Below are 23,323 nucleotides of genomic sequence, written 5' to 3' on the forward strand. Positions count from 1 at the left end.
ATGAAGGTGAACTGCAGATTCATTGTTTGCTCCATTCTGTAGTTTTTCTTCAATAAAATGTTATACTTTTAACTTTTATTCTTTCCATCACTGATTTAAGAGCAAATTGTTTCATTTATTGCAAATTGATAGAACTTAAATGGTCTATGCAGAAATATAAATTTTAGGGGTTGTGCTATTTCAGAACTACATTTGAAACTTGCATTTTGACAAACTTTTGTTTTTGTAGAATGAAGCCAAACAAACGTGTCACTGGATAAACTTTCAACGTGACGCGATAAAGAGAAAGAGCTTTAAGCGTCTAAATCTCATCTTTCATGTTCACTCAGAGAGATCAGAGGTCAAACCCACAACCTCCTCACTGAGGGGAGGAGACAGGATAACCACTCTGCCACAGTAACACAGGGAGGACACGCTCAGACCACTCTCTCTAAAGCTCTGAATCAGCAGGAATAAGAGTCGTTTGTGTTCATCAGCGTCACAAAAGTGCGAGCTCAGTAAATATCAGAGTCAAATCAGATCTAAAATCACAGACAAAAGCACGACATTTAGAGAATTGTAATCAGAGCTTCAGCCTCCAGTCAATACTTTACTTTTAATCATCTATAGTGGCTTTACAGTGATCATAACTAGACTAAACCAAGTCTAAATCAGGACTATTTAGCTGCCTGTAAACTATATATTTGTACATCACTAAATATATCTGCAGTTGTATCTGTGATTGGCCCCTCCAAACTGCTTTATATCAGTCTCATCTCCAAAAAGCCCAGTATAAACCCTTTCTAAACCAGGAGGATCGATTTAAACTATGACTGAACCAGACTAAACCAGGACTAAACTAGAACTTTCCACTGAACTGACACTGAAAGCAGGACTTAACCACAAAGGACGACTAAAGCTTAATATTGTTGTAATAAACCTGTCCTATCAAACTCATCAAGTCTAACTGTGGAATGTGGCGCTGACATTAGTTTTTGGAGTCAACAGTTTTCACCTTCTACAAACCTGTGAGTCAGATTTACCTGGAGACTCGTGACGTTTGCTCCTTTCTCAATTCTGATTGGTCCGAGCGGTGGAAAAGGGGCTGGACTTTGAAAGTGAAAGTACAAGTGTATTTTAATATAAAGTGCGTTTAGCCTCTGAAGGCTCCGAGCATTTTACAGAGGAACTTTCTCTATCTGTGGAAGACTTCTGCAGCTGTTCACCATGAAGTTTTGTGTCGTGATCGTTGTCATGGCGACGCTCGTGAACGGAGCCACAGCAAGTGAGTCAACTTTGTTTGGATCAGGTTTATTCTGACAATCTTACACAGACTGATGGTGGAAGAAGTCCTGCTGTTGGAGCGTTAAATGTGCTGATTCTGCTAAAGTAGAACTATTTACAGATGCAGAAGTGTTACTTTTGTACTTTGTTACTTTCCACCACTGATAAGAACAACAAATGAAGTGTCATAGTTTAATTCAGTTCATTCTCAGCTGTAATAGAAAGTGTATTTCTGATAATTCTGATTGGTTCAAATGTGTTTGTTGTGATCTGATCCAAATAAAAGACATTCATTGGAATGAATTGCAATTAGTAAGAAAATAATTAGAGGAGGTGAGGATTTCAAATGTTTAGTTGTTTTTCGCGGTAAAACTAACACTTTTCACGTTTTTCACTTTTACTGACGTTACAGAGTAGTTTTTACGTTTATTATTACTGTTCAGTTTGAATCTTTTGTGTGAGAATCTACAGTTTATCTGATTTGAAATGTATAAATGTTGTTGTTCACAGTGATTCACAAACTCATGGATTTCAGAACATCTTCAACTCAAGTCCCAAACTTCCCAGAGTTTGTCATCGCAGGTGTAGTGAATGATCTTCCAGTTTATTATTATGACAGTAAAACCAGGAGAGAGGAGCCCAAACAGGAGTGGATGAACAGAGTGACAGAAGAAGACCCACAGTTCTGGGAGAGGAGCACTGAGATAGACATTAATAAAGAGCATGTGTCAAAAGGAAACATTGAAACTGTAAAACAGAGACTCAACCAGACTGAAGGTTTGTCTGATTTACACTTTATTCATCTGTTTTATGAGTAAATTAAGATTATTCATCTGTGTAAAAGATTAGAAGATAAAACAATTGAAATACTTTAGTTTGGAATAAAACAAATTAGATATATAAATCAACTATTTATTTAGCACAAAAGAACAAAGCATTGTAACAACTGTGACAAACAATAAAAGGTCTAATTATCAGTTCACAATGTGAGTGGGAGAAGCTAAAAAGGCTTTTACACAACTCGCAAAAAGTGAAGCAAATAAACAAAAAACATAGTTAATCAATAGAAATATTATATTTAATTACATTCATCATTTTAAAAAGTCAAATCTAGCATCATCAGCTCATGTAAAATAAACATGAAACAAAGTCCAGCTCTGATGTGTTTCTGTTTCAGGACTCCACATTCTACAGATGATGACTGGTTGTGAATGGAACGATGAAACTGATGAGATTAGTGGATATGAACAATATGCGTTTGATGGAGAAGACTTTATTGCGTTGGACTGGAAGACAGAGACATATGTCGCTGCTAAATCACAGGCCTTCGCCACTAAACTGAGATGGGAGAACATTGGAGCAGCTGTTCGAATGAAACATGCAGTGACCCACGTCTGTGTTGAGAATCTGAAGAAGTTTGTGAGATTTGGAGAGAAAACTCTGAAGAGGAAAGGTAAACTGTTGGGGCTGGTGACCCAACAGTAATTAAAACACTGTAAACAAGGAAAGGAAGACAAGACAGATTAATATATTTTACTCGCGAGGAGAACGGTCAAGGATTAACGACTCAGTCACAATAAGCGACCAGGGTCAGATCCCTGCTCGTTCTGAGCTCCTTTGGCAACTTGGAACATAAGATAAAAATTAAAGACATCAAACATATAATGAGCAAAAAGGAAAAAGGGAGCTTCCCTTTTCCCGTTCACTCCTAAAACCGTGATTCCGCTGCAGATGTTCACAGCACTCAGGGCAGGTCGACCTTTGTCGAAGTTTAGTCTATACAGACTGCGAGAGGCGAAGATCGTTCTCAAAGTCTTTATTTGATGAAAACAGGGAAAAACAGGCAAAACAGCAGCATGTTGTTCGTCCTGCAGCTGAGATTCGACCCGTCACAAGAATTAGCTGTTTTATATAGCTGTTGCTTGGGTCTGATAAAATGGCCTGACGTTGATATGACGTCCGCTTTAAGATTGTTTAGACTAGTCCACAGATAATCAGAAAATACACAGAAAGTTCATCGTGACCCATATGCCGTAAGATCGTCGTGACTCATGATAAATAGGACATAGACATGACAATAATTTGATTAATATCCACAATTCCCCCTTTTGATCACATCCACATGTGATCACACTAAAGAGGTGCCAGACGCAACCTCACAAAATAATAGAACGTAAACCCCCCAAAAACATACTAATTGTTTAAAAATCATATTAAATCATTGTATATTATTGCAACTCAAAAAAGAAAACATGTATTAAACATAACCCATCATGGACATAAAACGGTGTGAGACAAGGAGCATCCCCAGTTAGTGTAAACACATGGTGGGATGTAGTAATCAGATTCTGGAAAAAGTCTAGGAGTCTTGTCACTATCAGAGTTAGATTCGTGTTTGGCAGAGTAATAGCATGTGTAATCAGGGTCAAAAGATAAGCGGGTTGTCTAGTAAGAGCAGATGCAATCAAGCGTTCTATAAGTGATCTAAGACAGCATAGCATCCAATCATAATCAATACACAGGCAATAACAATAATGGTGAAAAACAGAAACAGTGCCACCCCAAGGCCCAAAGATGTGGTATAACCAGGGAGACCACAAGGGGCAAGGGTGGTGGTAGATGATTCTGGCTTGACATGGGTGGGCTCATATTCATCATTTGAGGTCTTTGAAATTGGCCAGGTTGGTTTGGGGCCATTTGGTGTTGACCTCTTTGTGTTTGCCCTATGGGGCAGTCTTGAACCCAATGTCCAGTTCCAAAGCAGTTTAAGCTCTGATCAGGAGTCACGCTGAACCTGTTTTGTCCTCTTCCTGCTCCTGCCCCACGGCCTCTTCCACGAGAGTATGTGTTACGTTCACGTCCTTGATTGTAGATGATTTCTGAAGCAGGTGTGTTGTTCTTTGGTCCTGTGGCGGATGGGACTGCCTGTGGTTGTGCCATAATGGGTTGTACTTGTCCCATGACCATTTTAACCGCCATAGCAATCTGTTGGGCACTGTCTGACACTGGATTATCTTCTGTTGCCGCAGTCATTACCTTGGCAGACTTATTTTCCTTCTTTTTATCATTCACCTCTTCTTGGAGCTTCTTGAGTTGTAATTTGATCTTTGCCATTTGCCCTCATTCCGTCCTTTTTTTTCCTTCAGGTACTTAGCAACGTGATGTTGGCAGTTGGCATCAAACTCTTTTTCTGTCTTTGAGGAAAGACCAACAACATCAGCCAACTGATCCTGTACACATTTAGGTAGCCTTTCACCAGAGTCGAAAAGAACATGAGAGTGTTGCCAGTACCAGGTTGTATGGGCTCTCCAGTTGCATCATGGAACTGTGCTTTAGCTCTTTGCTTATATGTAAAGTAGTCTTCATCATTTTTCATTTCCAGAGCCAACAGTGCGTCAGGAAGACAGGTGGGATACATTCCTTTAAGTACCTGAGTTAACTAAGGCTTTATGGTGGCAAATGATGTGGATGCTCTAACTGGAGCATGAATCTGTTTGGATACTTCAGAACGGATCCTGGCCGCCGTATTCTCATCTGTTGCTCTTATAAGAATTGCAGACACATCTCCCCAGCAAAGTGTTTCTCCTGCAGTATTCGTGGTCAATGCTCTGAAGAAGGCCGGTGCACCTTGTGTCAGTTCGGGCAATTTTAACATCAGCCCTTCTAGATCTTTCAGTGCGAATGGTTGGTACACTTCTTGGTTACTTGCAGTCATTCGGAGAGGTGCAATGAGAGGAGGAGTCTCTTCATTGCTAGAAAACTCATCATCTTCTTCCTTGGTACCTTTGTGGACGGGGAGCGGGTGAAGTTCTCCACTCAGGAAAGTGTCGTCGTACCCATGTTCATCCACCATTCCTGTGAATGCTCCCACCACATATTGATTTGGTGTTGACACAAATGAGTCTAAGCCCGTTTTCTTCTGTTGTTCCACTCCTCTTTGAATGTGGAGTTTCTGTTGTGCTTGCTTCTTACTTTTAGCTTCTATTTGCCCAGTTCCTAGGACTGTTTCCCCCTTTCGTCCAAGTTTTTTTTCTTCTTGTTTCCTGCGTAGATTAGCCGCCACTTCTCGTTCTTTTTTTTCCAGTAGTCGTTGTAATCTTTTTTCTTCATCTGTGTCTGAAGCCACTTCAGGTGGTGACCATGCATTGGTGGCAAGTTGTTCTTTTTGAGCCACTGTTTGCTCGAGCATGAATTTGGAGATGTGATTTTGGCTGGAAACCCATGTTGTCAAAGCTAACACCTGTTCCTTCAAATCCTGCATCTGTCTTTGTTCTTGAGTGGGTTCTGACGGGACCATAGTCAGAGTACCCGAGACTACAGCATGTTTCGATGGCAGCTGTGGTATGGTTCTGGTTGTATCTCTTATCATAGATGAATCCATGGATGAGCACTGCAGGGGTGGAGCCGCTGGAGTAGAAGTGTGGGGAGCTGGTTTTTCTTGTTCCGTTTCTGTCATAATTTTCTTCAGTTCTTTCGCCAGTTGTGCATATGCACTATGATGTTCGTTTTCAGAGGAGGGGCACTGCAGTTCTCCTTTGGCCAGAGGTGGGGGGGCGCTATAGCTGTGACGTCGACCTTGTACCTCAGTCTGCTCGCTCTCTTCATCTGTGCTAGAGCCTTCATCTTTGTTATTCGCTCCAAAAGGGATGCGCTTATCGGCTCTGTTTTTCTGTTTAATTTAGTTTTTTTCTGATTGTTTGATGCACTTCTGGTTTCCCCTGAATATTGGCCAAAAATAGTCTCTCTCTTCTGATTAAAATGTCTTTTGCCATTTTATGTAGTTTCACTGAAAATGATAATTTTTCTTCATGTTCTTTCAGTTTCTTTTTGTCAACAGTTTTTCCTTTCACTGTCCAAATCTGATATGTTTTGTAATGCAGGACCTTAGATTGATGATATTCATTAATACAATTCCATTGTTGTTCTGTGGGAGCCACTGCTTCATCACCGTGATTAATCAATCTTTTCTCTGCATATTTTTGGAAGAGGTTTTTCATTTGTGTAGTTTGCTTTTTTGCTTCCTTTGGGATTTGTTCATTTGCACAGATTGTGTTTTCGAGATCCTTCAAAAATGTATTCATTTTGAATGGAATATGGTCCATTTTATTTTATTTATCTATATCTTAATTTTTAATTTTTGATTATTATTATTATTTGATAATAAAAAAAAGTGTGGCAGTCAGTGGTATTTCAAAAACAAACAAAACAAATAAATAATTTGAACAATAATTATAACAATAATAATGAAATAAAATAAGTTTAGGGGAAAAAAATATTTATGAAATTGAAATTTAAAATTAAAGATTTAAGATTAAAATTGAAATTTAAAAATGTAAATAGAATACAAACTTGAAAAAATAAAATGAATGAAATAAATACAAATTTCACCTAGCCACAAAGGGTAGTTAATCTTGTCAGTAGAGTGCTTTAAGCCAAGTAGTAGCTTTCTTAGTTCCACGTTTTATTTTATTTTTATTTATTTTTTCCGGAGTCCAACTCCCTTTTAAATCAGTCCAACTGATTGTACGTACTTTTACATGTCCAACGTGTTTTGGAGTCCAACTCTTCTTTAAATCAGTCCAACTGATTGTCTAAACTAATGAGCTAACATTCACTAAATTCATACTTGTATGCAATGTGGAAAATTTAGGTCTAGTTTTGGCAAATTTAGCATTTTCAATGTGCAGATTTTTGTAATAAATACAAGAGGTTTCTGCCTTACTTTTGTTGAATGTCCCAGTCACAATGGTAAGTCAAAAATAAACTGGCAATTGACTCCTCTTGTCTAGCTCTCGTCTCCTCTTGTCTCTCTCTCGGCTCAGTGTCCTTGTTCTCCCATCATTCTCAGCTGAACCGTTACTGGACGCTATGCGTCGTCAGCCGACATCCAGAAGGGAATCGTTTAGAGCAAAATTCAGATGTTTCCTTTCCAAGCACGATGAGAGACCCGCATCCTCCACCAATTCTGTCGAAGTTTAGTCTATACAGACTGCGAGAGGCGAAGATCGTCCTCAAAGTCTTTATTTGATGAAAACAGGGAAAAACAGGCAAAACAGCAGCATGTTGTTCGTCTTGCAGCTGAGATTCGACCCGTCACAAGAATTAGCTGTGTTTTATATAGCTGTTGCTTGGGTCTGATAAAATGGCCTGACGTTGATATGACGTCCGCTTTAAGATTGTTTAGACTAGTCCACAGATAATCAGAAAATACACAGAAAGTTCATCGTGACCCATATGCCGTAAGATCATCGTGACTCATGATAAATAGGACATAGACATGACAATAATTTGATTAATATCCACACCTTGAGCGTTACTGGACTCTGTTGCTCAAAAAACACATCATTAATACAGTTCATTTCACGACACAGTATAATAAGAGTAAAATAATAGGAGATAATTATAACATTTCCCTCCTGTTTATCGATATTATTTTGCTCATCTATTAACCACTTCTTGTTAGGATTTTCGGTTACAGAATCATCATTTCTTACACCCAGAGGTTACGTTAGTTTTAGACTGTAAGAGAGTTTTCTTCTTCAAACATGGCAATTAGGTCCTCCTCGAGGCCCTCAATGTCACCTGCTAGCAAAGGCATGAACGCCTGCCCACTTGTGGGGTCAGGAGTGATAGCAGTGGTGATTAATCTATTTAGCAAGGCTCGAATACACGGAATGCAACAACATCCACACAAGGTGAGCAGGGCCGCAAATATAGCGATAGACAAAAGCAGAGAAGTTATTAGACTTTTCCATCTTCCGAACACGTCTAGCCAACCATCCCACATTGATGAATCAATTCCAGATTGGTCTTTCATGCGTCTGTTCATTGTACGCAGACCGTCAAGTGCCTGTGTGAGTTTTCCCCCTGGAGAAGTGTTGTTTGGGATAAACGTACAGCACTCGGTATTGAATAAAGCGCACACCCTATTTCTTTCCGCTAGGAGCATATCAAGCGCTATTCTGTTCTGAAAAGCCATCAGGGAAGTGGCGGCTAACTGTTCATGTACAGCCTGTAGACTGGCTTCGGTGTAGTTTCCCAGCTTTTGCACGTTGTAATGGATGAAGTTTATTCTATCAACATTCTTGTTTGGAGTTATAGGAAATACTGCCGATATTATATGAATATTCTCAAATCCTGCAGTTACTTGATCAGCTAATTTATATTCATCTGGGACACCTCGAGGAACACCTATTGCGTCTATATAAGTTGGATCATCGTCGCTGTGCCATGGCATGTAAGATACTGATCTTCTCTCTCTCTTCCAAGTTCCAGGAATGAAATTCTCATGCATCTCCCATATCTCTGCAGCAGAGGATGGGATAACTGATATTGGTAACAACAACGATATCAGCGCACACGTTCCAGTTGTGTTTCTAGGCAGTCTGTCATATATTTTATCTGCACCGCACTACCACCACACGTCAGCTCTGGATTTTGGTGAAAACCTGTGCGGAGCGGTGATGCTCTTCTGGCACAGATCAACTGGTATATCTCCCAACTGGTGCTTTGATCCATTAAATATGATACATGTCCAATTAAACTGCGCTACGTTTTTGTCAAACAACGGTTTAGTCTTTACTGGGGAGGTCAGCGGGTGAATTTGGTCCCATTTTGAGCAGTTTTTGCTTGGATTGTCATTAGTCATTAAGTCTAGTGTGCAGTTAGGTGTGACTGCAGCTGGTACTACTTTCATAATTTGTCTTGGTCCTAGACATATAACACAGTCTTGTTCTCGTCCTGTTGCAGCTTGTTCTGCCATTAGAAGCCAATTGTTGTTTCCTGATACACCAGTGGTCACTAAGAACCAGTCATCTATGGACTTTTCCCCATTTATTATCTTGATATTCATCTTAGTCTTTGTCTTTGGTCCTGGCTGTAAGCCAGGGAATAAGAGAGTCTGATTTCTCATACTATTGTTTTGTTCTGTAATGTTCGGACATATAGCAAGAAAAATGCACGCGTCTGTATTTGAACTCCAGGCACAGATGCCTATGCTATAGCACGGTGGGTTAGGATAATTAGGTACTGAGGGTGGAGTTTTCAGTAATGGTATCCCGGTAGTATTGAAATGTAATAGCAGCGTTGCTTCCCCGTTTATTCGTTGCTTGGTAACGCGTAATCTTTTTGCCCATTTGTGCGCTTGTTCATTCCACCCATAAGATCCTTTGGCCCAGTTTGTTGCTGTGGTGGCAAATACCCACCCCCAGTTTGGCCCAGTTTGTTTGTAGCCCACTGCGTCTAGATAAAAGTCATAATCGTACCAGGTACTGGCTGGGTATCCACCCAATTTGAAACTTTGCATTTTTATGAAAACCGTGCTTTCAAATTGTTCCTGATCGTAGCACACATAAGGGTCATCTGTAGTCTCCCCATTATTAGTCTTGTTGCATGGATTCGCAGGTACTTTTGGTCTAGTTCTCTTCACATATCCTACTCCCGTGCCTCCCACTCTTCGTTTTACTCGTCTAAAGTCACTCGGTGGGGTTTGGTCAGTTATTTTTAAGTCAGTGTGGTTGTTTTTCGTCTCATTTGTTTTGTTATTTTGGTTAAATCCTGTAGTCGGGTCCCATAGGTGCCATATGAAAAGAAATGTCACTATGCTGAAGAGTATGAATAGAAAACATAATATTGATGTTTTCAGCCAATCACAGGCTTTACTCCTACTTTGTCTCGGCATTTTGGTACTGCAAAACTTTCTTACAGTGTGATAGATGTATCCAAGTAGCTCTTTCCTGTATTTTGGCTGCGGTGGGAGTGGTTATCAACACTTGATAAGGCCCTTCCCAGTTGGGAGAATGCCCATGCTTCCTCTTGATGCTTTTAATGAGGATCCAGTCTTCTATTTCTACCAGGTCTTCTTCCTGTGGAAGATAAGGTTGATTTTGTTCAGTGTTTTTCTTTGTCTGTTGTTCAAATAGTTTTCTCATATGTGAAGCTAAATCATAATCTTCCCCATCCTCCCAGATCTCTTTGAATTGTGGTATTCTGTATGGTCTCCCATGTAATATTTCAAATGGGGTCAAACCTTGGGTTGCTGTTGTATTTAATTCTAACTTAACTAAGTCCAAACATTTAGTCCATGGCCTTTTAGTCTGTTCCATGCATTTCTTTAATCCATTTTTAATAGTCCCGTTCCTTCTCTCTATTTTTCCTGCCGATTGGGGATGGTAAGAACAGAAGTTTTTTAATTTGATGTCAAATTTTTTCCCTATTAATGTGATTGTTTCATTTACAAAATGTGTTCCATTATCAGATCTTATAATTTCAGGAATTCCATATCTTGGGATTATGTCTTTGCATATTGCTTTTGCTACCGTTAAAGCGTCTGGATTTTTTGTTGGAAATATTTCTGTCCATTGTGAAAATACATCTATTATCACTAAAGCATATCTCATTCCTTCGCTGTTATTTAATTGTATATAGTCCATTGGAATTTCCTGGAATGGGTAGGTAGATGAAGGAAATTTGCCTCTTGTTGGCCTTAGATTTCCTTGTGAGTTGTGTTTTGCACAAATTAAACAGCTTCTACAAATTTTTTTTGAGTAATTATTGAATCCATATGTAGTATATGTCTTATTTATTGTAGATACCATCCCTCCTGTTGAGACATGGGACTTACCATGGCTCAATATAGCTGCGTATCTAAATACATTTTTTGGTAGTATTGGTTTCCCCTCTGGTCATTTGTAGATTTCATCTGTTAATGTTGCCCCTTTGTTTTTCCACGTAGTTTGTTCTGCCTGGTGACTTTGTTGCTGCATCTGTTTTAATATTGCTTTGTTTAGTTCTTCATTTTGCAGTGAACTGAACGCTATGGTTCCTGTTTCAGCTGCTTCTTTTGCAGCTTTGTCTGCCAACGCGTTTCTTGTTGTTATGTCGTCAGTTCCTGTTTTGTGAGCGGTACATTTGCATATAGCTATTTTCCTGGGTAGTTGGACTGCTTCCAGTAATTCTGTTAGTAATTTAGCATGTGTTACTGGCTTTCCAGTGGATGTCATCATACCTCGGTTTTTCCAATGTTGGGCAAATATGTGTGTAGATGCGTATGCATATTGACTGTCTGTATAAATTGTCACAGATTTTCCTTTAAACAGTCTGCACGCTTCTGTGAGTGCTACTAGTTCTGCTGCTTGAGCAGAGTAGCTAGATGGTAATTTCCCTGTTTTTAGTATTGTTTTCGTAGTTGTAATTGCGTAACCTGTTCGCGTTTTACCATATGTATCTTTTTTTGATGATCCATCTACAAAAATAATTTCAGAATCTTGTAATTGTTTGTCTGATAAATCTTTCCTGCATTTAGTAGATTGCTCAACAATAGCTTTACAATTATGTGGTTCACCTTCTTCTTCTGTTGGTAATAGTGTGGCTGGATTTAAAACTGTGCACCTTTCTATTGTAAGATGTGGTAGTGTGGGAGAGTACAAATTAGTCATACATGCTAAATGTCTGGCTGGTGACAGAAAAGAGTGATTACTTTGTAAGAGTAATACTGCCACTGCATGTGGTACTTTAAGTGTTAACGGATGAAATAATACTAGAGATGCTGACGCTTCTATTGCCATGGATGATGCAATTACTGCTCTTAGGCAGTGTGGCATTGCCTGAGCCACACTGTCGAGTTTTGTGGAGTAAAATGCTATGGGTCTCATTTTAGTTCCGTGTTGTTGTGTTATTACAGACGTCATAAATTTACCTTTACAATCTACCATCTGTACAAATTGCTTGTTGTAATCTGGTAATGCCAGGCTTGTACTGGAAACTAAAGTTTGTTTTATATCGCAGAATGCATTTTCTGCTTCTTTTGTCCATTGGAGTGATTCATTCATTGCCTTTGGGGTTTCATACATTAGTTTACTTAAGGGATTCACAATTTCTGCATAATTTGGAATCCATTGTCTACAATAATTAGTTAGACCTAAAAATGACATCATGTGTTTTTTCGTTACTGGTTTTGGAGCACTTAACACTGCTGTTTTTCTGTCTTCTGTAATATTTCTGCCTCCCATGCTAAGGTTATGTCCTAGGTACTTTACTGTAGGTTGGCAAAATTGGATTTTATTTTTGCTAACTTTGTGCCCATTTTCAGCTAAATATTTCAGTGTAGCAATGGTGTCTGTTTGACATGTTTGTTCGTCTGGGGATGCAATTAATATGTCATCTACATAAAGTAATATTTGGCTTTCTCCTGGTGGATCAAATTGTTCCATATTTGAACTCATTGCTTGTGAGTATATTGTTGGCGATTCGCAGTAGCCCTGAGGTAGTCGAGTGTACGTTAATCTTTTCCCTTCGTATGTAAATGCAAACCAAAATTGACTATCTTTATGTATTGGAATAGAGAAAAACGCATTTGATATGTCACTTACAGTAAAGTATTTTGCGTCTGGTCTTAATGAATTTAGTAATGAGTGTGGATCTGGTACACACGGAGCTCTTTGAATTACTGCTTTGTTTACAGCTTGTAAATCTTGTATCATTCTCCATCCTACAGATGGCAGTGCTTTTCTCACAGGAAATATAGGTGTGTTACACGTTGAATCTTTACATTCTACTAATACTTTGCTTTTTACTAGTTCTTCAATAACTGGTTTAATACCTTCTTTTGCTTCAGGTTTTAGGGGGTATTGTTTTACATTTGGTCTCCATTCTGTTTTTGGTCTTATTATGACTGGTTGTACTCCTTTGATTAAGCCTACGTCTGCAGGTCCTGTGGACCACAATTTGTCAGGAATTTGTTTCAACAGGTTTTCTTGTTGTTCTGTCAGTAATTGGTTTGATCATTCATCCTCTAGGGTTGTTTGCATGTGTTGAAATGGCTGCATGTTCACTTTCCACCACACCCCCCCGTCTTACTATGTTGTCACATCCTGTTTCAGTGTTTGGTGTGACCACCCAGTCTTTGCATTTTTCTACCCTTTCAGCTATTTTGCCGATGTCTTCCCATTCCCAGTCATCAGGTTTTATAAGTGACACATGTAATGGATGACGCGTTCTGATGGTTTGTGCATCCTGTGGATGTTTCCACTTTATCTCTACTGCTGCGAAACAAAATGTAAAGCCGTCTGAGTAAATGTACTGAATCACGGCTGGTACAGCGCCTAGTTGTTTCATTTTAGCAAAATAGTCTGGGTCAGGTCCTGGACTGTGCTTGTAGTAAGTTGACACATGTAAGTCCTCTGCATGCATTATTGATATTTTGGTGTATGGTCCAGGTATTGATGCTTTTGCAGCATCAATCAATGCATTACAGGTTTTTCTTGGGTCTTTACAGGGCATAGAATAACCATACCAGTATCGTGGTATTCCTGTGCCTTGTTCTATCAGGTTTTCTTTCAAATCTTTCATCCTGACAACTTTCATGTTTTGTTCACCGTCTGGTAAAAGGGCTATTTTCAGTGCATTTAAACTGTCCCTTCCCAGCAAGCAAGCTGGGCAATCTGCCATGTATAACACGGGCATAGTGATCGTCAGTCCCTGTGGATCAACTATTTCTAGAGAATTAGTACATGGAATTCGTCCTAGCTCACCACTTGCTGTCCTGACACTTTTAATTCATAGTTGTTGTACATGCTCCTGTGTCACAGAGGAATGTAACTCGCCGTCCATTCACAATTAGCTCCACTTCTGGTAATGTCTGCCCACATTGAAAAGCCGCATGTAAATCTACCACTACTTCATCATCCTCCCACTCTGGATTCCACCCTTCATATCTTTCGTGGTGTTTATCAAATTCTCTAATTGCCGCCTCATCATCCAAGTCACTCCCATCTTCCCGCTCTGTCCCCTCATACTTTCCTGTCTTTCCTCTTTCTAGTCATGCACGGTCTTGCTTTCCCCATTTCTTTAGGCTGTCTATCCATTCAGGACAATCTCGCTTGAAGTGTCCTTTCTTCCCACAATGCCAACATTCATCTCTATCTTGATTTTGTTCACCTTCATCCTGTTTTTGATCCTGCCAAATTCCTTTCTCCTGCCATTGTCCTCTCCCTCTTCCTCTGACTCCTCTTCCTCTACCTCTACAAAATCCTCTTCCTCTACCTCTCGCCTGGCCTCCTGTGAAGTATATGTCTGTCCCGTTGTCTGAAGTCACAACAAAAGCAGCCTTTTCCTGTTGTTTCTTCTTTTTCTTTTCTCTACAACACCTCGTCTGCATGCGTAGCTTGTTCTATATATGCATCTAACGTGCCTGTCCCAAAACCTACATAGTGCTTTCCTATCCACTCATGTATTTCTGGTTTGGAATTTGCATGTAATGCTTGTTCATCAGTTAGCCCACTGTGTACTCTGAAAACCTCCCTCATTCTGGTCAAAAACTCTTCAAATGACTCTGTATCATTCTGCTTTGTTCTATTTATTACACCATAATTTGGAGTTTTCTTAAATTTTTCTTTTATTCTATCGAGAAGAGCTGTTTGTCTTCGTCCCAATTCTGCTGAGTCATGTTCTAATATTGGTCTGTTTTGGATATTACCCACTTGTGGTCCTCGTGCATCCCATTCACCCACTACACTTGTCCACTTATGTCCTAATGCTCTTCTCAGGCATCTTTCAATTTCTACACCATTCAATCTGTATGAGGTGAATAACATTGTCATTTCCTCACAAAATGCAGTCACGTCTGTGGTGGGTGGAGTTATTTCTTTTATTGCGTCACTAACGTCTGCGTCCGTCCATGGTCGAACAACTAACATTGTATCAGGATACGGTGGGTTGTTTACGCCAGCTACGGCTTCCATGTTTGGTCTCTCTCCTGCTCTAGGATGCGCTACTTCAATCATAGGTGCCAAAATGTCCTCTTGGTGAAATGGATTTGTTGGTTGCGATACAAATGTCTCTTGTGGTGCTGTTGGTGTTTCTGAATGTGGTATATATCTTATTGTCAAGTCCCCCATTGATTTTGATAGGTCTAATGTTCCATGTGCTTTCATTTGTTTTCGGGTCCTTGCGTCAGGTGGTAATGGGGTTTTTGGTGATTGGCCTTTGCCTGCTTGTTCTAGTTCCTCTTGTAGATAAAGAGTTCTAATTTTGGTTCTGCGACTATTTGTGACTGAACGTGGCCAATCCAGTTACATGTCTACCCGGAGACATTTTGAGTTATTCACAGATTCTGAAAGTGTGAATTCAAAGCTTTCCAATGATGTCTCACTCATGTAGATCTGATAATATTTGAGTAAGTTGTGGTCATTTGAATGTATACAACTCTCAAACCCATTCACTGAGAAAACGGCTTCCAAAGTTTCTCACCGGAGTGAGCCCAGAGTCACAGGGGGGCTCATTTGCATCTCATTGAGATAAGCCCTCCCCCCTGTCACACTGACACCACCTTCCCCCTACAGCTGTCACTGAAGACTCAAGAGGAGTGTTGTTATTGATGGTAACTGGACTTGAATCAGAAGAGAATAGAAGTTACTATATTAAAATGGGAAATACTTGGATTACAAAAGGCCCTGAATAGAATCAAAGAATCAGAATGAGAATAGGGTTCATTGCATTTGTCGATAAACATAATTCACAGGTGATTCAGTGCACCAACAATGGTGCACTGAATGATTCAACACAAACAACAAAAGATAAGATAAGATAGCCTTTAATGTTACAACGCAGTAGATACAGGGGGAAAGGACAGTAACTTATAAGAAGTTTAAAAAACACTCTTAATAGAAGAACTCTTATAAACAGATGCCAGGGCCAGGTATACGAACTGCAACGGGTCCATGGCTTTGAATATATGATATATGAGATAATAGATATGATATGTACACCACCAGAGTCCAATTACATCAGAGATCACATCCTCATCCTCTTCTTCGTCTGTGCACTCTTCTGTGCTGTGACTCTCGGCTCTTGGCATCAAAGCTGTAAACAAATAACAGGACATTTAAGAAATGGCTAACTATTTCACATAAAACACTCATTAACTATTTATTTTTTTTAACACAATGTGAGAGTTTCAATATAAATACCTGAAGTGCTGATAACTCTTGATCTTTGGAAGCCGTCTGAAGAAGGGACTCAGATGCTTCTGACCGTTCCAACAAGCTGTGGGATACTGAGGTGAGACTCAGGAGAGCTGTTTTCCACTACCTGATGACAAGGGCGACACTGTAAAAAAATGAGAACAGAAGAAACATATCTTAAGCAGAGAGCAGCACTGAAGTTTTGCCAGGCTAATGTTTACACATTACAGTAGTCAAATAATATAAACTAACCTCAGCGATGTCTTCCAAAGTGTCAACCCTGGTCTTCATGTATGCTCGCTTGATAATCTGATGATCTGTGCGTGGCCTGCAGCTTCTGATGTGTGGGAGAAGCTGTTTCCACAGTGATCTGAAGCTTGATGTACAAACTGCAGGCTCACCTGAAAAACAGATGTTGCTTATGGTTAATTATACTCTAATCATTAAAACACGAAAATCACCAAAATAATGTTTTACACTTACCACGCTCCTTAGCAGACTTCACGTAGAGACAGGTCATGTCAGTCAGGGTGTCTTTGCCAATTCTGAAAAGGGGGATAAAAGTATTAGGGTTAACAGTAATATGGGAATAACACGCTTCACAGATAACAGTTCACATTGTGACGTTAACGGTGTATTTAAGATGCAAAACGCGGAGATATTGGGACATCTGCCCTCGGCTAGCGATGCTAGCTAGCTCACTTGAGATAACACGGCTCGTAAAAGCAGAACACTTGCAGAACAGCACACCAAAACATAAACATACACTTGAGTTTAAAACCGGCGCACATTAAAGTGATTAAAAGCGGGTGTTTTAGTCGCAAAGCTTACCTGGTTCAGCCGTCCTGTTGTCTCTCCCAACACTGTGCACAGAGAGACACACAGGAAGCTGATAATGGCCAGGCAAGCGCGTGATTGGTTCGAGTGACGCAGTGCGTGCGTGCCGTGCAACGTACGTAAGCCACGTGACCAGAAGTGGTATCGGGAGTTGTAGTTTTTTTCTCTTCCCTCGCCGAAAAATAACCCGATAATATAGCAAAGTTTAGCTTACAACTTAGCTCCGAATAGCTGCGTTTAGCTCCAGGCTGTGGCGCTAACAGCCGGTTTAGCACCATAAAACAGACACAAAGCACGACCCACACAACCCACGGCCAACCCACGCCGAAAAATAACCCGATAACATAGCAAAGTTTAGCTTACAACTTAGCTCCGAATAGCTGCGTTTAGCTCCGGGCTGTGGGGCTAACAGCCGGTTTAGCAGCATAAAACAGACACAAAGCACGACCCACGGGTCAAGAAATACTACATAAGTATATAATTTGAACAGACAAAACGCTGAAAAATAACCCGATAACATAGCAAAGTTTAGCTTACAACTTAGCTCCGAATAGCTGCGTTTAGCTCCGGGCTGTGGGGGTAACAGCCGGTTTAGCACGATAAAACAGACACAAAGCACGACCCACACAACCCACGGGCCAACCCACGCCGAAAAATAACCCGATAACATGGTGATAACAGCAAGTAGTCACATTAAGCCCGTATTGCAGAGTGCACTGAAGCAACATGTTAGCTTAGCATTAGCTCCACCGGAGCAGACAAGTAAGATTCTAAAGTGATCACGAGACTGCCTTAAAACACAGCGTTAAAGCAATAATTTAGTAGTAAAGTAAAAGTGTACCTGAGTAAACAGTTCCGTTGCAATGTAGTCCAGGAAATGTAAGCTCTGAAGACTGTGCTCTGCAGACGGTCTGGAGTAATGAGAGAAGCACGCAGAGCACGCAGCTGTAGCCATGCGGATCACAGCTGATTGGTGGAAAATGTAAACAACACGTTGGCTAGAAAAAGGTGACGCCCCCCAGGAGAGCAGGAAAAAGACCCGAAAACTCCACATTTTTAACAGCTTAATGTATACGTTTAAGACAACCAATAGTGTTATCTGACGCACACAGGGGCTTATTCATAACTTCAACTAGCACATTCTGCAAAAAAATGAAAATCACAAATTTGGGGGGAAAAAAGTAAAATGCTGTTTTTCTCAGTTTCACCGAGGCCGACATGGTCCGACAATTGCCGTGGCGAGTCACATTTGTGTCATATGGTGGAGGAGCGCCTTTGGGTGAATCATGGGTCTCGCTATGTGCAGCTCCTGCTTTAAAAATTTCGTCATCTTTGTCTTCTGACTCATCATTTCTATATACTGTTACTAGTGGCGGGGCTTGAACCCGCTGTGGTGGGTTTTGTCTTCTTGGGCGTTGGTTTTGTTCTTGGCTGGGCCCTGTTTCCAAATCATCTGTTTGTTGCCACAACATGGTAGATTTTTTATGTCCTTTTTCTCTTTTATTTGCTAGATCTAGCCATACTTTGCTTTCTTTCCATCCCTTTTTTTTTTTAATCATTTTTGCTTCTATGCCCCCGCATTATTGTAAATTTGTTCACGTAGTTTTGTCACTTCTTGTGAATTTAGCCTGCCTTTGAATCCATATTTAGTTACCCATAGTTTGAGGGGTTTTAGCGCTTTCGGTTCAACTTGTTTTACCGTCTTATAGTCTTTTGATGCTAATTTCCCATACTTGTTTCCCATTTTGAAAGTTTTTAGTCCAGCTGTATGAACCTAGGGTTCGGCTAAAACTGGAATTTTCCTTCGTCCAGACAGTGATAATCGTAGTCACAGTATTCTCACTTTAACCTGTGGCCAGGTGGAGAATCTTACCTATGTATCTGTGACCCGTCACTGTATTTTTCTGAACGTTTTTATATGGACTGGAATGTTAACGGTTTCCAGCCCCATACACACACACACACTTCCACAATCACACAGGGACTTTTAGTTACGTACGTTTTCAGCGCTTTTAACCAGTATTTATTACCTGCCAGTGACGAAATAGTCACCCGATAAAAGGTTACCAAACCTAGCCAGTATTTATTACCTGCCAGTGACGAAATTGTCACCCGATAAAAGGTTACCAAACCTAACCAGTATTTATTACCTGCCAGTGACGAAATAGTCACCCGATAAAAGGTTACCAAACCTAACCAGTATTTATTACCTGCCAGTGGCTGGCCCGCCACCCGATAAAAGGCTACCAAACCTAGTTTTACCTGTCAGAGCTTAAGTTTTACAGGGTTTTTCTACGCGCTTTGTCCCTCAGTCACACACGTTTTTAATATAAGACATACTCACTACTTATTGTTCTTGTCTCCCTCCTTCGGTATGTCGTCAACCGTCAGACTCCCGTCGACAGCCAGAGAGTCAGCCGGGAAAAGGTCTTTCTGCAGTGGCCACTGTCTTATCTGAGTCTTTGTCGCCTCCAGGAGTCCTCAGGTGTCTTGACATCCGGCTCAAAGGACCAATTTGTTGAGGCTGGTGACCCAACAGTAATTAAAACACTGTAAACAAGGAAAGGAAGACAAGACAGATTAATATATTTTACTCGCGAGGAGAATGGTCAAGGATTAACGACTCAGTCACAATAAGCGACCAGGGTCAGATCCCTGCTCGTTCTGAGCTCCTTTGGCCGTTCTCACCGCATTTATTGAAACTTCTTCACGCCCATAGTTACATAAAACAAGTTGCCCGAGCCTGAGGGGAGGGGGGATAAACGCCAAGGCAACTTGGAACATAAGATAAAAATAAAAGACATCAAACATATAATGAGCAAAAGGGAAAAAGGGAGCTTCCCTTTTCCCTTTCACTCCTAAAACCGTGATTCCGCTGCAGATGTTCACAGCACTCAGGGCAGGTCGACCTTGAGCGTTACTGGACACATCTCTGTTGCTCAAAAAACACATCATTAATACAGTTCATTTCACGACACAGTATAATAAGAGTAAAATAATAGGAGATAATTATATACATTTTTCTAACATAAACTCTGCTCCACAAAATCTAAATACATCGACTTATGACCTTTTACTAATATGGCCGAGTTAAAAAGTATTTCTGTTTTGAATATTTATACTTTTATCATCATAATAACCATCATGGTTTTACATATTTGATGATGATATTTTAAAATGTTCCATAATGTGCTAAATGTAGGTCACGATAACACATTTGTGTGATACAGAAAATATCACGATAAACAATAATATTGAATCTACTTTATGCCACTGACACAATCACTTTAAAGCAGGAAAATCCCAGTGAACCTCGTTCCAAATGAACCGTATCATAAAAAACATGAGCTGTAAAGTCTAAAGAGCAGAATGAAACACAAGAAGATTGTATCATTTATGAGTCAAATATATGAATTATTCCTCCTTCTAGAGCTGATATTTAATGTATTTTCCCAAAAAATAAAACATTTTCTGTTATAAAGAAAATATACACATGATAAATATTTAGTCTCAAAATGATTTTAGAAACTTTTCGTTTATTGAATAAGTCGATAATAGTAACTATGCTGACAGGCCCATGTCAATTCAGTCTCAAACAGGCCATTTTTAAAGGGCCATAATTTCCTCCAAAAACACAACATATGTCTAATTCTGCACGTTTAAATGTTAAATTTTAACAACATATTTAGATAATATTTAAATATAAATCACAAATCTAATCACATTTCTTCGCAAAAATCAAAATGAGATATTTTTCCAAAATCGTGCAGCTCTAATGTGAATGGACAGTAAAATTAAATGCAAAAGTACAGAAATATTTCTCATTTCCCTCTCTGTAACTTTATTTAGATAAGATTATATATTATGTATTTTATCAGTGCATTAACAATAAACTTGATATTCTTATTCATCAGATCTTCAAATCAACACATTTGATATTCTCTTGTGACAATATATTTCCCTCGTTTGTCTCATTGAAGTGCTCATGGTCCGGACTGAAACACTTCAATTACATCAACATTATGTTTCATAAAGAATAAATGTGACACTTACAAACAAACAGATGATTGTAATACTACAGCGATGCAGTGATATATATTTGGTCTCTGTGTGATCCTGTGTGTAGAGCTCCCCCTAGTGTCGCTCCTGCAGAAGTCCTCCCCGTCCCCAGTCACCTGCCACGCCACAGGCTTCTACCCCGACAGAGCGCTGCTGTTCTGGGCTAAAGATGGAGAGGAGCTGGAGGAGGATCCTGGAGAGATCCTGCCCAACCACGACGGGACCTTCCAGACCAGTGTGTCCCTGGACCTGTCCTCTGTCCCAGCTGAAGACTGGGAGAGGTACAGCTGTGTGTTCCAGTTCTCCGGAGTCCCAGAGGACCTCATCACCAGACTGGACCCAAGCAAGATCAGGACCAACGGTGAGACTGTGTTTATGAGGTCCAGAGCAGGAGACAAAATGTGGACTCACTTTAAAGACGAGCGAGTCGTGTTTCATCATTATTAATGTTCCACTAAGAACACATTCATACACGAGACAGAAGGTCAGGGCTGAGAATCACAGTGTCCATGATTCCATACGATACACGATACAGCGCTCACGATACCATATCGCCATATTGAGATACACGCCCAAATGTACATGATGCTCATGATATTCTACAATATATCATCATTTTTTAAAGATTCCAATTCATTTGAACAACATTCTTCATGCATCAAAATTGTGGAAATGATACAGGAAAAAACCAACTCATGGCGATATATCGATACAGCAGCCCACGATATCGATACTGCATCACCACATTGCATCAGGATTAACTCAACTCTTTGGTTCGTCCTCAAACATCTCCAGCGCAGTCTCTGTCATTTGGCTTCTACTTTAGGCGTTCTTCTTTACTGCGATGGGCGTTTGCTTTGAACGTTTGATCAGAGACAGTCACATTTGTATCGTTTTATTATTTCACTCAAACTGAACGTCCCATAAAAGACTTCATTTGTGTCTGTGTTTGTTTCGTTGTTGGCTTCACAGAGAGAAAGCTGAGCACCTCCACCATCATCGCTGTTGTGTTGTCAGTTGTTGGCGCGGCTGTTGTTGTCGCTGTTGGAATCATCGTGTGCAGACGACGTCTCAACAATAACGTGTTGTAAAAGGTAAGGGAATATTCAGTGTGCTACAGAGTGAGTGTGGTGGGGTTATTTTGGATGGAAAACAGGAAAACCGAGTCATACGTCGACATAAAGCTTTTGTCTCTTACAGACTCTCAGTGAAACGAGTGACCAAAACCTTTAACTCGAGTAAGAGTCCTGTTCCATCATCAACTATTTAACTACTAGCAAAGTACAAAAGAAAGTTATGAAGAAAACTACTCTCAAAATACATACCCCGGCCCTGTGTAGAGTGCACCACCTGCTTGTCTCCATGGAGATGTGTCTTTGCCTGGGATGTTCCACATACGGCATTAAACTCGTCTCTCTCAGAAACTTTGCGGCGCTGCGTTACATAAGCTGCTGGTGTCAAACTTTTCCAGGAGACTGAGGCTAAAACATTCAACAAATACACGTCTCCATCTTTTGTTTTCACATATTTTCTCTTCTGGACAAAGGAAGAACTTCACCACTGGGTTTTTTAATTGTGATCGATTCATTATATCGATTATTGACAAATTGACAGACTATTGTTTAAAACCTTATAACTATCTGTATAGAAAGGTGACCAAATAATTGAGAACTATTTGATGTAGATTTTGTTAAAACATAAGTACATTTTGTGTACAATTGTCATACAGTTTTATTTTACGTTTAGTTTGAAGACAGAGAAGTTGTATTAATAGTTTTATTGTTAAAACCAGTGGTGGGACCAAGTCCTCGTTTTTCAAGTCTCAAATAAGACTCAAGTTTTTGGGTCGAGTCCAAGTATCTACTGTAAAAAGAGGAGAGAGGAGGACAGATACGCTCTGAACTTTGAAAATGACTTTTCATCAAATGACTCCTTTTGGATTACAGAGAGTAATGATCTCTCCAAGACAAACGCTAAAACACTAAACAGACTATGCGGTTTTAGTAGACAATCATCCGATTGCAGAAGTTGTCCACCAGATGACTTTACATGTACATATTGTGTTATCGTGTTTTACATGTACATTTATCTGTTTCATAACTTGTTTTGTGGATAATTTCAGGGACGAGAAGCAGATTCTTGGTCTGAAATGAAGAAAGGCTTGTCCTGTAGGATGATGTGAATGTCTGGTAGAGAAGACTAAG

General features: G+C 40.0%; 1 protein-coding gene across 1 annotated transcript; it reads left to right on the plus strand.

Moving 5' to 3' along the window:
• Window positions 1-1,197: 1,197 nt before the first annotated feature.
• Window positions 1,198-22,219, plus strand: LOC140347589 (class I histocompatibility antigen, F10 alpha chain-like). Its single transcript, XM_072434106.1, has 5 exons — window positions 1,198-1,264; window positions 1,774-2,040; window positions 2,441-2,716; window positions 21,187-21,480; window positions 22,092-22,219. The coding sequence occupies exons 1-5, from the start codon at window positions 1,207-1,209 to the stop codon at window positions 22,208-22,210; spliced, it is 1,014 nt and encodes a 337-aa protein (XP_072290207.1). The 5' UTR covers window positions 1,198-1,206; the 3' UTR covers window positions 22,211-22,219.
• Window positions 22,220-23,323: the final 1,104 nt, after the last annotated feature.

Source organism: Eucyclogobius newberryi, unplaced genomic scaffold, assembly GCF_026437365.1.
Source record: "Eucyclogobius newberryi isolate DKJ021-1_F unplaced genomic scaffold, fEucNew1.0.hap1 SCAF_6, whole genome shotgun sequence".
NCBI classification, from domain to species: Eukaryota; Metazoa; Chordata; class Actinopteri; order Gobiiformes; family Gobiidae; genus Eucyclogobius; species Eucyclogobius newberryi.